Below are 16,196 nucleotides of genomic sequence, written 5' to 3'. Positions count from 1 at the left end.
TAGTGTGGTCTTTGTTTGTGGAAATGTGCTAATGCAGTATTTGAGAATGATAACCTTACATATTTTTGTTGTTGTAGTCTGTAGTGAGTCTCAGGTTACTCCTGCTGACTTAAGCCAAAAAAAAATTTTCATCTCTGTGTCAATGAAGAAATTGTGCATGTGTACCTCTCTCTCTAAACGATTGGAACATCCCCACACAGCACCATGGTGGAGACTGTACGAGAGGACAACACAGAAGGAAGGGCACAGACAAACTGCTTGACATCCAAGTCATGTTTCTGAGTTTATTAAAAATTAATTTGTTATAGTAAATAAGTACATAGTAAAAAGACAAAGATACATAAAATATATATGTCTATAAACTGCTGCTGCTGCTGCTGCTGCTGCTAGCCCAGTGACCCATTGTGCTGTCACTTGACAGTCATTGGTAGTCACCCGTCGGTCTCCTTCTGTCCCACTGAAAGTAATTAAGATAACATTAGTTATAAATCATTACAATCATTACATTATCAATAAATGTTAGGATGTGATTACTCTTGACAACCATACAAGACTAAGGACAGAATTGAAAACATAATTTAAAGCAATAAAAGCAACATGCTGTTTCACCAAGGTAAGGAAAGACTAACATATTTAAACAAGGCAGACAATAATATATGTTATATACACATTACACATAGTTATACTGTGTAATAATACATTTCTATCATATAATTATGCTATGTCATTAATATACTTATACTGGCCTGTATACATATATAAATACATATCCTTATCCACATCCCTTATATTTAAACTGTGCACTGTGTACATACTGTGTAATATTCCTGTGTGCAATATTTTGCCACTTCCTGTGGGATATCTATACATTCCTATATTTTTACAGTAAAAATACTACACATCATGTGTATTACACTCATCCTGTGCAGCTATTAATCATGAGCATACAGTATCTGTTTCAGTGAAAGGTGTATATGGATTTTCTATTATTTTCATTATGTCTAATTTGTATTTAAAAAATATTTTATCCTTTTTCTATTGCCTCTGCTCTGAGCTGCTGTAACGTGAATTTCCAAGGTTGGGATTAATAGAGTCTTACCTAACTGTAGTAAACTAACACTAATCCTCAAATATTAGCACATTTTATTTTAAAAAACAACATAAAGATGTAACTGTTTATGGCGTGCTACACATATATTATAAATCAATGTAGTTATTGACAGCTACTTACCAAAAATCGGAGTTCTGTCTCTCAGTATTATGTATTTAAATGGCCCGCCAGTAACTTCCGGGAGCTATCCGAGGTCTACATGAGTCACGTGACGCACAAGCATTTTGGACTTCCGTTGTCGCGACTCTGTTATATTCTACGGCACTGCTTAAATGGCCCATTTTACCTGATGGCCCAATTTAGCTGATGTCACCCTAATTAACTCACGAGTTTCATTTAAAGTTACTGCATTTAGTTTTCACAACGAAATTGTACTCAAGTAACATTTATACTTAAGTGACATGTTAAAAACAGTATACTTATCAGCTTTTGTAACGTTACACATTTCAGAAGAAAAATCAGTCGGTTTTGTGTCGTTACATTTTGAAACAAAGTACGCTGTTTCCTCTTTCTTATTTTAATTTGGTGTTATTTTCATCCAACGTCTGTTAATGTGTTTTGAGCACACTGGCTGGTGTTTTGCTAATCCCAAATTTATCCAATTTAATTAAATGCTGATATGAATTTACTTCCAGATGCATGAAGAGTCTGTGACTAAAAGTTATTAACAGGTATGTATCACACTTACATTATGCATAATACACCATATGCTGTGATACCATATTTCTCATACAGTACATGTGTAAAGGTTTGTACACCGTTTGTATTGCAGTAGTTGCAGTTTGCAGTTTTGTATCAACTTTTGCTGCATAAAAAGCAGATTAGCTACAGTTTAAATTGTTGGTGATGTTCAAAACCTGTAGTTCCAACCTGAATTTGAAATTAAAGCAGCAGAAAATATAGAAATACTGATCACAGATTTCTCATAGACATACAGTTAAGCTGTAAATGGTTTGTACATACTTTTCCACACCTGTAACACTAATTAATCATGTTTTCGTCTTGTAATAATGTAACAGCAAAAAAGTTTATTGTGAACATTCTTAAAGGGATAGTTCAGTTTTTTTTTTAGAGCAGTACATTGCTCAGCATCTGTGTTGGTATAATTGTCTGTTTCTCCACATTGGGGACACATGGATTGCAGTCTACTGCAGGTAAGACGCTAACTATGAATAAATACCTTATACAATCCCACTTCAAAAAATGAACTGTCTCTTTAAGATGTCTCTTATATGTAATGGTATATTATAGGGCTAAACGATTTTGAAAAAAAATATCTAATTGTGATTTGTTTTCAGTGATATTGCAATTGCGATATGATTTGCAATATCAGAGGGAATAATTATCATTGTTCTCATTTTTTTTGAAAAACATTAAAATGATTATGGTGTGATTTTTGTGGGGATCTGTAACAGACGTTTTTTTTAAGTCTGTAGAATATGATGTGTAGGCCAGGACATCTCTGCAGCATAACATTTCAGTTAAAATGATATTTTGACACACATTTTGCCTTTAAGAAATATTGCGCCTCCTGTGATTTGAAAATTGCAGTAGGCTGTATTGCAATTTTGATAAAATTGATTAATTGTTCAGCCCTACTCCATTATTTAATTACTAGATCTATTAGTGATGTAGGCTACTAGTTATACACTCAGTAAATAAGATCTTTTTTCTTATTACCTTAGGTTCTGGCCAATGGGATGGCACTGTAAAATCTGCAAGCTTTGTCTGCTACAAAGGGGAATCTACTAAAACATTACAGACTACAACACGCAACATTTGGTCGTGGGCAATCCCAGCCATGTCTATATGACAGTTGCCCTTGCACATTTAAAACACAGAGTGCCCTTCGCACACATTTGTCCAGGTATCATGCAGCTGAAGACAGTCTACAGCCAGGAATCATCTCTGCTTTTAAGTGTTTAGTTTGCGGTGCTAGTTGTTCTACAGAGAAGGACTACTTTCAGCATATTGGAAATCATCTGAAGAGCCATGAAACTGTCTTTTGTGTATTTGAAGGATGCAGCTTTCGGACAAATATATACAATACATTTCTGAAACACAAAAGTAGAAGACACAAATACTATTCTTTGAGCGATTTTAAGCAAGGCGTGTATGAGAGTCACCACAATCAGACTGTCGACCATTCTGATTTATTAGAGGCCAGTGATGGTGAGGGCACTAGTTTAGATTGTGATAAGGAAAGTGCATCATACTTAGTTCTTCAAAGAATCGGCTTACTTCTGCTGAAGCTAGAAAGCGTCTATAATGCCTCAGTGAAGTGCATTGATGCCTTGGTTGAAGACCTTCAGTTCATTTCATCTTCAGCATCTGTTGAAGTTGTTAGAAATATACTTGATTCAACATTGAAGTTAAATAAGTGCATTGTTGACCAGGCCATCATAACAGACTTAGCAGAACAGTTGTGCAACTTCCATCCCATTAGTACAGCACTTGCTGCTGGTGGTCCACTTGGTTTGGCTTTTAAGAGAAGAAGGTATTTTAAGGAGCATTTCCAGTGTGTTGATCCTATTGAATATATTCTTGATTCCCAAAAGAACAAGACCTTTCAATATGTGCCTATTCTTGAGACTTTGCAGAAAGTCTTGAAGAATAAAGACATTGCAGAGGGAATCTTATCCAGACATTCAAACAGTACTGGATATATTAGGTCAACTTTTGATGGCAAACTTTTCAAGCAAAATACCTTCTATGCTGGAGAAGAAACAAGACTCTGTATAATCCTTTATGTCGATGACTTTGAGGTGTGCAACCCACTAGGAACTTCACGAAAAAAACACAAAATAACAGCCGTTTATTGGATTTTGGCAAATGTACCCTTCCAGTTGCAATCTGCATTAACGTCAATACACCTAGCTTTACTTTGCAAAGCTGCTGATGTCAAACAGTTTGAATACAAATCAGTTTTGGAACCCCTCTTGAAAGATCTTGCCACTCTAGAACAGGACGGGATTTTCATTTCCAGTGTTGGAAAAAATATTAAAGGGACAGTACACTGTGTTGTAGCCGATAATCTCGGTGCACATTCGATCAGTGGGCTAGTTGAACGTTTCACAGGGCTGTACATTTGTAGATTTTGTCTTGGACATTCTTCAGAGTACCAGACACACAAAGTGCGGACTGGAGTGTTTCCACCTCGGACAAAGGAGGACCATAGTTTGCATGTGCAAACTGTGAGAGAAAATCCAAATTTAACCCATTGCTTTGGTATTAAGCGGTCATGTCCATTGACTGATAAATTGAATCACTTTCATTGTGTATCTGGGTACCCACCAGATGTACTACATGACCTTTTTGAAGGCATAGTCCCAAGAGAACTAGCATTGTGTTTTCAGACTTTCACCAAGAAGAAGTACTTTAATTTGACTGAACTCAACGAGTTAATCACATGTTTTCCCTATAAGGGCTCAGACAAAGCCAACAGCCCTCAAGCAGTCCCTCAAAACTACGTTCATCGCAGAACTATAGGTGGAAATGCCCATGAAAATTGGGCCCTAATACGATTGTTGCCCCTCATTGTTGGTTCACGGGTACCTGAGGATGATTCTCCTGGCAGGTTCTTCTGACTTTAAAAGACGTAGTTGAATTGGTGGTTGCCCCTGTTCATACAGTTGAAACTATTGCATACCTTGACTTTAAAATATCTGAGCATCGTGACAGATTCTTAGCAGTTTTTCCTGAAGAGACACTGACACCCAAACACCATTTTTTAGAACATTAGCCTGCATTGATTGAAGAGTATGGGCCTCTGGTTGGTGTATGGACAATGCGCTTTGAAGCAAAACACAGCTTTTTTAAGCAAGTTGTGAGGCACACAAAGAATTTCAGAAATGTGTTGTTGACCCTTTCTACAAGACATCAGATGATGATGGCATGCCACTTGCATACAGATGTTGGAAAACAGCCATTGTGTGTCACAAAAATATCTGTAGTGCCTTTAGATGTGCTGCATTCAGACATACAGGAAGCTTTAAGAGAAACATCACCGCTTCTGTCTACTGTGCAGTTAGCTAACACTGTCACCTGCTATGGAACAAGGTACACTGTTGGGATTATCTTGTCTTATGGCTCTACTGGGGGACTTCCTGACTTTGCTGAGATTATTCAGATAGCCATTTTGAACATTTTATTGTAAAGTTACTTGATGCCTGGTATGAAGAGCATCTAAGGTCTTTTCAACTAGAGAACACTGGTAAAATGGCTCTTGTCGAGCAGCAGAAACTTGGTGATGTGTACCCCTTGGCTGCATACAGTGTGGGAGGAAGACGCTTGGTCACACTCAGACGTCACATCAGTTGTTCGTTTTAGGTAATTTTGATAAATTATGTTAACCTTTACGTCTTATAATATCTGTATTGTAGCCCATTGTTTTGGAAATATAACAATACAGTGTCCTTTTTTGTTGACATTTTAGCAATTTAATGACAATCATAATTATGGCATACACATTTAATGTTATGATTATAAACCAGTGTAGTGTTCCACTTGAATAAGTACAGATTTTTATGATGTTTATTTTAGGTCTGCAACTAGCCATTATTTTCATTATCGATGAATCTGTCAATTATTTTCTCGATTAATTGTTTAGTCCAGCAAATGTCATAAAATAACAAAAAATGTTGGTTTCCAAAAAGTCGAAAGTGGCGTCCTCAGATGTCTTGTTCACAACAAAATATTCACATTTGAGAAGCTGGAATCAGAGAATTTTGATTTATTTTTTTAAATGACTCAAAATGATTAATTGATTATCAAAATAGTTACTAATATTAATCGATTATTGCAGCTGTAGTTTATTTCTACAAACTGGTTAATTTTAAAAAGCCATGATAAAATGATGAACTGAATTTGCATCTTAAGTCAAATAATTGAGGGACATTAAATATGACAATTAAAAATTTTATTTCCTTATTTTGTCTTGAATGATGGCTTAATATTTGAATGTTTCAACGGAGTGGAAAAACATTTTAAAAATAGCTTTCACTTTTATTTTTCAATTTAACTTTAATTCATTTCCATGTTTCTGCTTATTGTATACATTCTCACATTTTGTTTCCTGCTTAAAAATGTACATTTAAACACAGCTCTTAAATTTCATGATGTGTAAGCAGGGTGCCACATAAAACCTGAATCAGTCCAACACACACCGCAGCAGTATGAATTCTGATTGGACACACAACTCACAACATTCACGGCAACACAAAAGGTCGTCAGTGTTGCCTTGTTGGTGGTAATTTTGGCATCCTGCTGACCTAAGTGATCATAATGGAAAAAAGATGTACTGCAGGAAATAAATGTATTGTGAAATTGAATATGATAGGCAGAAATTATTAAAATTAATGATAAAAAGATACATTTAAAATGATTTTATAAAATAAAATTATAGTTTTTATTACAACTTGTAAGATTACAGTAATGTGTAATTATATTTTAAATGTATAATTTCAAAACAGAATAAGGAAATATTTTAATTATAATTTAATTACCCTTAACATTCTCTTGGCATTTATTAATTATTTAAATGTTAATAACTCTATTTATTCTGGTGGCACACTCCAGGATCTTCATTACATTATTACATTGTATACACTATGTTTGGTCTCATGTACTGTATAAGCTTCTGCTTGTGATGCCATTGAACTTTTGTCTATTCTTGTCAGGATGGCAGAGATGGAGGCAAAGCTCCAATTAATAATTGATGACCGAATTGAGAAGTTGGTCCTTGGCCAAAACATTTGCACACAGACGAAACAAAATCATCAACCAATCACCCAGCATGGAGGACATCAAAGCCAGATGGCCCGCTCTATTTGAGACATCTCACGTGAGTTACAAGTGCATGCTAATTAGAAATATCCCTAGTCCACTGTGAAGGATTGCACTTGTGGTTCTGCATTTAGCTCTTAGATACAAAATGTGTTTTACATTATACTGTCATCTATTTTCTAGATCAAATTTTAGAAGGATATAGTTTTTGTTGCATTACATGGTTATACAGTTTCTAAGGAATCATTTTAAATAGTAGAGGAACTACCAACATTGAAGATTGTAGTATGCTAACCAAAATATTTTATTAACAGGGTCATATTATGCCCCTTTCCTAGTTTGATATTGTCATATCTGTGATGTATTTACAAACAGCATGTTTTTATTATCAAAAAGCTCCTAGTTACAGCTGTACAAGCCATGGATACAGACCCTCTGTCTCACTGAGCCTGAAGCCCCCCCTTCCGAAAAGCCCACTCTGCTGTAATTGGCCAGCTCCTTAGAGCATGTCGGAAGTGTCACACCTCTTACCATAACCAAAGTTCAGCTACCTAGCGAGCCATGGGGTGGAGAAAAATGCAGCGGCAGTTACAAATTTTATGAAGCCCCTCTTGACATTAAGTGGAGCCACAAATCTGAATGGCTCTGTTAATCACATGAGTACAGAGCAAGCAGCCCACATTAAACTGACTGAGTTGTTATTTCAGTTTCTGTGTTAGTAGGCATATCAGAGACCCAAATAAAAAAAGTGATTTTTTTTTCATAATATGACCCATTTAACATGCTGTAGAGTCTAACCCAGAAGGTAAACAATCGACAAACATGGAGGCCATAAAATGATGTGAAAACGATGATCAGAAATAGGTTGCCTCTTGCTTTTGAAAAATGTCATAAGAACAGTATGTATGTTTGTAATATTTGAGGCTTTAAAGCTGGTTTCATGATTTGTCTTTCAGATCCAGGATGAGTTTCACAGAATCACAATGGTGCATCTTGAATCGAAGTTCATGTTCAAGCTGGATGAATATACTCCTCGGCTTCTGAACCTCTTCCACTCCAAGGGCGGAAGCATGGGGTTGATGTTGCAGGCTATCCTACTCAAGGTATCCTTCATTGAGTATTATGTTTGCTAATATTTTATTTTAGGAATTTTGTAATCAAACTGTTGGAATATCATTACTTAAATTTACAGGAGGTAATGTTAGCCTGTGATTCTCTATGAGTATGAAATAATTGCATAAGAATTTGTGTTTCATTAGTGTTTTATTATACTGGTCCCTGAGACGGCACAGGAAGGATCCTTGATAGGGGCTTATTAACAGTAATATAAACCACCTGGTGTTTATTTTTGTCATTTCAGACTCCAAGCAATCCTAACATCAACATGACCAGAGATGTTGTCATTCGATGTTTGATGGTGTACCTTGGGGAATCTACAGATCAACTTTTAAAAGAGTATGATGTAAGTTGAAGTACATGTTAAAATATAAAGAAGGGGATCTCTCTCATCTCTTCTACCTGGTATGTCTTGGGAAGGTCAAATCACAAAATAGTCATAACTATATTTCTCCCAGTCTTCTTGGCAAGCTACATCATTGTCCTCTGTTTAAGTGTGCGTTTTTGTTTTCCATTAAGGAATTTTTAAGTGCTACTGCAGAAATAGGAGGTGTTATGTAAGGGATAATGTATAATGAGCCGGTGAATACTGGGAAAATAACTCCCGACAGGGGAATAGAACCCCGACGTGCATTTCCTGCTTATTACACGGCTAATTATCAGTTAAATAAATAATTTGACACAGAATATTGATTAATTATACGATTTTTATTGATTTATAAATTAAATCGGGAGGAGAGAAAAAAAAACTGCCGGCAACGGCTGAATCTCCTTGTCAGGGCAGCGCTGGGCTACATAGCAGTGGTCATTACACAGTAATATCAGACCTCTGAATGCCGCGACTGACCAATCAGAATACAGCATTTAATAGAGCCGTGTATTAATAAATGCTTACTATCTCAATTTGATTTCACCAACTGGCAGAATTTAAAACTTGTCAGTAGTTCATGTAATCTTTTTCCTAAGAATGCTTTACCTAACAACTGTATTTTTCTGTCTTATTTTTTTTTACGTCTTTATAATTTGTCCCTAAAAGCTAGCTAAGAAATGTCTTTATAATTTGTCCCTAAAAGCTAGCTAAGAAATGCTGGCCAAAGAGCTGCTTTGTGAATACAAAGACATTTTTACAGAGAGACTGAGGCAACTTCTTAAATAAGCAAAGGAGAGCAGAGTTGAACCAGTTGCTGTGGAAGACTTCAAGCTTCAGGAATGAACTTACAGTGCCACATAAGTCTTGTTTCCACTATCAGTACGGTGCAGTACAGTACAAATCGGTATGGTAATGGTTCGGATCGGTAACGGATAGCTTTGCGATTCCACTGTATAGGGGACCCTTATAGTAGTAGGTGGAGTGTGGACTACTGAAGAGGTACAGGCACTGCGCCATTGAGCTCCTGCTGTGCGATGATACAGAGCAGTGCCTGTACCTCTTCAGTAGTCCACACTCCGTTGTTAGCAGGTTCCGACATTTTCCTCTTGAGAAAATACAAACAGCAGATACAAATGGCAGGTACCCCGACCAAAGGGTTACAAAAATCGTAACCCTTCCATGGTAATGGAAACGCTAAAATAAGCGTACCGTGCCGTCTTGTACCGCACTGTGGCGCATAGTGGAAACGTGGTTATAGAGATTGGTTGACAGGTGACCAGCCTGTGTTAGCGAATGTAGAATAAGATATTCATCAATACAGTGCCAGGAAGAAATGATGTAGTAATGGATTGATTTCATTTCAGAAATTTCATTTACAAATATTTACAACTGTAACTCACTTCAGCCCATCATCGTGTGATTGAATTGTTTTGATTTGTTGGTGAACTGATTGGATCATTTTCAACTTACCTGGTGTGAAAATATGCTTTTATGTACGTTTTTTTAAGTGTTATCTCAGATTTTTCTAAAACACTGACATAAATAGAGTGCATTACAGGCAACAGCTATGACAAACCCAGATTTTCTTGTCCAAACAGTTGGAAGCAATTTGTGAAATAGGACCTTCTCCTTTGGCTGTACTGTCTGATATGCACAATGTTATTGCTATTACAGGATGCTGATGAAGACAGTGTGTCGCAGGACCTTGCTGTTCAAAGCTTGAAGATCTACAACATCAAAGCTAATACGTCAGAGGATCCAGACGACATCTGTATTGTGGTGGAGGGCATGAAAGTTCTGACTTCTCTGGGTAACTTTCCAAGGGCTTGCTCCCTGCTCGTTGGGTTGACGTATGCTGTGAATCTTGCCTATCCAAAGGAACTCAGGTACACGTTTGAAGTGTTTCAGAAACTTCTCCTCGAGCTGGATGGTTCAAAACTCTCCCCAAAAGTGAACAGCCTCAGGACTAAGCTACTGGCTTAAGAAAAGGGACCCTTGGTAATCAAAAGGGAATTGACAAGTCACTGTCAAAACTGACACACAAGACTTTGTGAAATGCTTCCGTTTCAGTGAAGTTAGTTAACATTAAGGCAATATCAGTCAAATTTGGATTTCTGCATGTGTATTTTTTTTCTTGCAGTACATTACAAGTGTTAATATGTTGAATTTTTTTGTGTTATTACACTACAATGTTGTTAAATGCTTCCATGCCATTGGATGGCACCACTCATTCAAGAACCACCCTTTCTAAGGACAGACCCATTTGTTGTCATATGTGGTAATGTGGCCTGTTACATTGCTTTGCATCTGTTCAGGTTGAGGTACATACCTGTCTGTCACATGACCCTTGTGTAGCTGTGACATTTTGTGGACGGTCCATGCAGGCTTCACCACTGAAGGGTGATGATCTGCAGGCTGCAAAACTTTGGTGTGTTGTAATATATCATTTGCACTATATATAATCTGTTTTTTGTTGAGTTCTGTCTTTCAGCTTACTGTTAGAATAGGAAAATAAGTGTCACGGAGTCAAGGGCCCCAATACAGTGACATAATGTAGCATAAAAATACAACAAAAGAAAAAAGAAGTGTTCATGCCACATGGGTCTCGCCCATCTCTCACATTTTGTCATGCAGAATGGCTGAGGTGTTTTCCCCAGTTAACCTTTACATTCATACCTGTTCTGTCCTCTTTAAGCCCCTTAAACATAAAGTGTTTTGGAAAGGTTATTGTATAAGGATTCAGAAAATCAATGTTTGCATTTGCCCAGATGTCTATATGGCGGCCATATTGGAATTTACAAAATGGCCGCCGTAAAATGTACGTTTTGTAATATCTAGACTTCTAAATAAGTTGGAACATTGATTTTAACTGCTAAACCTACATTTTCAGGGTCAAGGAATCCAATGGTGGTAGTTACAATGCTACAACACTTTACCACATTAACCCTTAGATGCATGAGTGGGTCAAAATGACTCGGTGTGGTTGTTTTCTTGCGATATCTTTGTAATGAAAAGTTGTCACTTCATATTCCGTCTGTTCCTCAAAAAACATCTTTTTTATATTATACCATTGAAATACATAAGCCACCATATGGGTAAAAAAAAAACTACACACCACAGGCAGCCGGTCAGATACTAACTGAGTTTTTTATTGAGGAGTTAACAGATTTTTTTAACTGAACTTTTTTTTTTTACTTTATAACATTTAGCAAATGCTAACTTTGGATGACATGCACATTTAGACCACATCATGACAGTCTCTATACATCATCATCATTATCATCATCGCTTTTGTGCATCACGGCTTGGGAATCCTCATCGTTCTGGCACTGGCTGCTGCACTGACACATATCAGTACAGGCTAAATCCTTAGCTCTGCAGGAATATCTGCCAGAAGAACAGTCAGTTTTACACCTGCATTGGATCATCTCAAGGATGGCCTTTGGGGCTGGGAGGACCTCTGTGGTCATTGGTTTCAGCATGCCATTCAAATGCCTGTGGATATTCTCATTTATCCAGGTCATAGTTATCTCAAGGCAATTGAATCAAACGCAACTGGACTTCGTTTTGTCTTAGAAGACATTTCACCTCTTATCCAAGAGGCTTCATCAGTTCATGCTTGTCAGACTAGGCTGGAACTAGTCTGACGAACTGGTGTGGAAACACCCAGGTATTTAACCTATGGGGAGGTCTTCACAAGTCCAATGATGTCACTGGTTCGTTAGTGCTCCAATGGTGTGTCAACGATGGTCATTGACACACGACCACAGGCATGTTGCAGAAAAATTTGGGGTTGACACCCTCAAACTGGTGCAGGAATATGAAAGGATGGCTCGGAAAATTGCAGATTACAGAAACCACCTACGGTTTAATCTGAGATGCAGACAAAACAGGCTAATACCAACAAGCCTGCGCCTATGTTCCACTATGAAGGGCTATAAAGTGGACAAGGTCATGGAAAAGGCACAAAACCAGCTATTAAACGAGAGAGTGAGACAAACCCATTTCACCACTGAAGGGCTGAAGGAGAAAGCTGACCACTTACTCCAAAAACTAACATCTCTCTTACCTGAGGTCGTCCTTGGAAAGATCATAGACTTAACAAAGAAAGCACAATTATCTCAACACACCAAGAGCAAAGAAAGGCAAAACAGAAAATTCCATAACCTACAAATACGCAGCAACACAAACAAGACAGAAATTCTTACGTGGAGGCAAAAGACACACACAAATCCTACACAAGATGAAATGCAGGACAGATGGATTAAGAACTTGTCAGACAGGGAATTTACCCACCCAGAGAGAGGGGTCTTAACCAAAGGACTAAACTTTGCCATGACATCACAGCAATTACCTATAGTTGATCTTATCACAGCTACAGAATCAGCTATGAGGAAAAACAACCTAACTGGGACCGAAGCCGAGCAGCTTAGGTTGAAAGTGTCAGCAGCTTTGTCCAATGCCATGCCCCCACCCTCCAATCTCACTACTGAGGAAAGGAAAGTGGTGACATCCCTGAGCAAGGATCCAAACATTACCATCCTTCCAGCAGATAAAGGGAGATGTACGGTAGTTCTTAATACATCTGACTACCACAATAAGGTCGCTACATTACTCAGTGACACTAATACCAACACCAACGAACCGCTGAAACGAGACCCAACCAGTGGCTACAAGAAAAAGACAATAGAAATCCTACAAAAACTACAGAAAGAGGGCACCATTGATCGTCTACAATATCACCGCCTGTACCCCCAAGATGCCATCCCGTGCATATATGGGCTCCCCAAGATTCACAAAGAAGGGGCCCCCCTCAGACCCATTGTCAGCAGCATTAACTCGGTCACATATAACATCGCCAAACATTTAGCCAACATCCTGGCTCCCTTGGTGGGCAATACGCCCCATCATATCCAGAACTCCATAGACTTTGTGAACAAAGTAAGAGGTTTAAAAATGGATCCAGATGATACCATGGTATCTTATGATGTGACCTCCCTGTTCACTTGCATTCCAACCATGGAGGCTGTGGAAACAGTCTGGCAACGGTTGATACATGACAACACCCTCCACGACAGAACCAAGCTCAGTCCAGACCAACTACTGGACCTCTGCCTGAGCACTACTTATTTCAAATACAATGGTAATTTTTACAGACAGAAACATGGCTGTGCCATGGGCTCACCAGTATCGCCCATTGTGGCTAACCTGTACATGGAGGATGTAGAATACAGAGCCTTGAACTCCTTTAAGGGAACAACTCCGAGCCACTGGTTCAGATATGTGGATGACACATGGGTTAAAATCAAAACTCAAGAGATGCAAGCTTTCACTCAACACATCGATTCAGTGGACAGAAACATCAAGTTCACAAGGGAAGATGTTAAGGATAACGGTTTGCCCTTCTTGGATTGTGACGTGCACATTACAGAGGACAAAGGCCTCCACATTGGGGTATACAGGAAACCCACTCACACAGACCAATACTTACTGTTCGATTCTCACCACCCACTGGAACACAAACTAGGTGTTATCAGGACCCTACAACACAGAGCTGATAACTTACCTACCAGCACTCAGGCCCAAGGGAAAGAGCATGAACACCTGAGGGAGGCTTTAAAAACTTGTGGTTACCCCAGTTGGACCTTTGTGAAAACAGCAGCCCGTAACAGAAAGAACAAGGTGGGTGATGAAGAAAAGAGCAAACGTAATAACATTGTCATCCCCTATGTGTCTGGGGTATCTGAAAAACTCGGGAGGATCTTCAACAAACACCGCATCCCTGTGTATTTCAAACCCAGCAACACACTCAGACAAAGACTGGTACATCCAAAAGACCGCACACCACACACTCAGAAGAGCAATTTGGTGTACGCGGTCCAGTGCAGTGAGGAATGCCCAGACTTGTACATTGGTGAAACAAAACAACCACTAAACAAACGCACGGCCCAACACAGAAGGGCTAACTCGTCAGGGCAAGATTCAGTTATCTATCTACACCTCAAGGAGAAAGTACACTCCTTTGAAGACAGCAATGTGCACACCTTGGACAGGGAAGACAGATGGTTTGAAAGAGGTGTAAAAGAAGCCATCTATGTGAAATTGGAAAAACCATCTCTCAATAGAGGAGGAGGTCTGCGACACCACCTATCCCCCACCTATAATGCTGTCCTTTCATCCTTGCCCAGGAGATGTAACAGCTTAACCTCTAATGACTGCAACGACCACCGGTGCAGCAGGAATTTCAACGACCGTTGTTGACACACCATTGGAGCACTAACGAACCAGTGACATCATTGGTCTTGTGAAGACCTCCCCAGAGGTTAAATACCTGGGTGTTTCCACACCAGTTTGTCAGACTAGTTCCAGCCTAGTCCGACAAGCATGAACTGATGAAGCCTTTTGGATAAGAGGTGAAACGTCTTCTAAGACAAAACGAAGTCCAGTTGCGTTCGATTCAATTGCCTTGAGATAATAGGCAATAGGCCCTAATAGGCCTTTCAGGAGAACATCACTGGCTCGAAATGTCACACACACACACACACACACACACACACACACACACACACACACACACACACACACACACACACACACACACAAGCCTACTTATGTTCCTGAAACAAACATAAGTAGGCTATATGGATATGGATATGGCTCGGCACTGAGGATCCAGCCACAGCTGGGTATAATTTTGCACCCACTTATGGAAGCTTGGAGTAGTGATATAAAAACTACAATTTCTTAAAAAGTATCAAAGGTAAGTTGCCATTTTTAATGAGTGATATAAACAACATGTTTTTTGAGGAACAGCGGGAATATGAAATGATAACTTTTCATTACAAAGATATCGCAAGAAAACAACAACACCGAGTCATTTTGACCCACTCATGCATCTAAGGGTTAATGTGGTAAAGTGTTGTAGCATTGTAACTACCCCCATTGGATTCCTTGACCCTGAAAATGTAGGTTTAGCAGTTAAAATCATCGTTCCAACTTATTTAGAAGCCGAGATATTACAAAACGTACATTTTACGGCGGCCATTTTGTAAATTCCAATATGGCCGCCATATAGACATCTGGGCAAATGCAAACATTGATTTTCTGAATCCTTATACAATAACCTTTCCAAAAATGTATAGTTTTGCAAATCCCCAAAAAAATCCCACAAAATTATATAGTGAACCTGACTAATATATAGCTCCTCCTCTGTTTTATTGTTGTATTTTGGCATTTTGCACTTGTTGAGTGCTGGATGAACATGTTTTAAAAAGTTGCAGAAATAAATGTTTATCTGCTGCTGTTTTATGCATTGTAATCTGTTGATTTCTTTATGCCACAATTTACTTAATTTTGGTCAGGATATTGGGTAAATTAGACACAGAAAAGTTATGGCAACAAAGTGACATTCAATATTATTGAATAGATTTAAAGTCCTGTGATACAAATTAAAACTTAAAATTTAACAATTATTTTAGGAACAACAGTGTAAATGGGTTGAATTAAGCAACAATGTGCTAGAATATGAGTTGATATAATTTATTTTATTTAGTTAATCCAAATTATTTTTATCCAGATATTTAGTAATGTAAATCAATTTCACCCAGATAATTAGTAAATGTAAATCAATTTCACCCAGATAATTAGTAAATGTAAATCAATTTCACCTAGATTATCAGTAAATATGAATCAGTTTCCCCCAGATATTTAGTTAATCTAAATTACTTTTGCTCAGATACTTAGTAAATATAAATCAGCTTTCCTTGTGAAATTGACTAGGATTTACTAAATATTTTTTGGCGATATAACTCATCA

The 16,196-nt window shown here is 38.1% G+C and overlaps 1 protein-coding gene across 1 annotated transcript; it reads left to right on the top strand.

Moving 5' to 3' along the window:
* The first annotated feature begins 11,189 nt into the window (after window positions 1–11,189).
* On the top strand, window positions 11,190–14,984 carry LOC126387408 (uncharacterized). Its single transcript, XM_050039935.1, has one exon. It carries the CDS (start codon window positions 12,114–12,116, stop codon window positions 14,640–14,642), a length of 2,529 nt encoding a protein of 842 aa, XP_049895892.1. The 5' UTR covers window positions 11,190–12,113; the 3' UTR covers window positions 14,643–14,984.
* Window positions 14,985–16,196: the final 1,212 nt, after the last annotated feature.

Source organism: Epinephelus moara, unplaced genomic scaffold, assembly GCF_006386435.1.
Source record: "Epinephelus moara isolate mb unplaced genomic scaffold, YSFRI_EMoa_1.0 scaffold410, whole genome shotgun sequence".
NCBI lineage: Eukaryota > Metazoa > Chordata > Actinopteri > Perciformes > Serranidae > Epinephelus > Epinephelus moara.
Note: the sequence above shows the minus strand (reverse complement) of the source record. Positions and strands in the feature narration are given on the sequence as shown.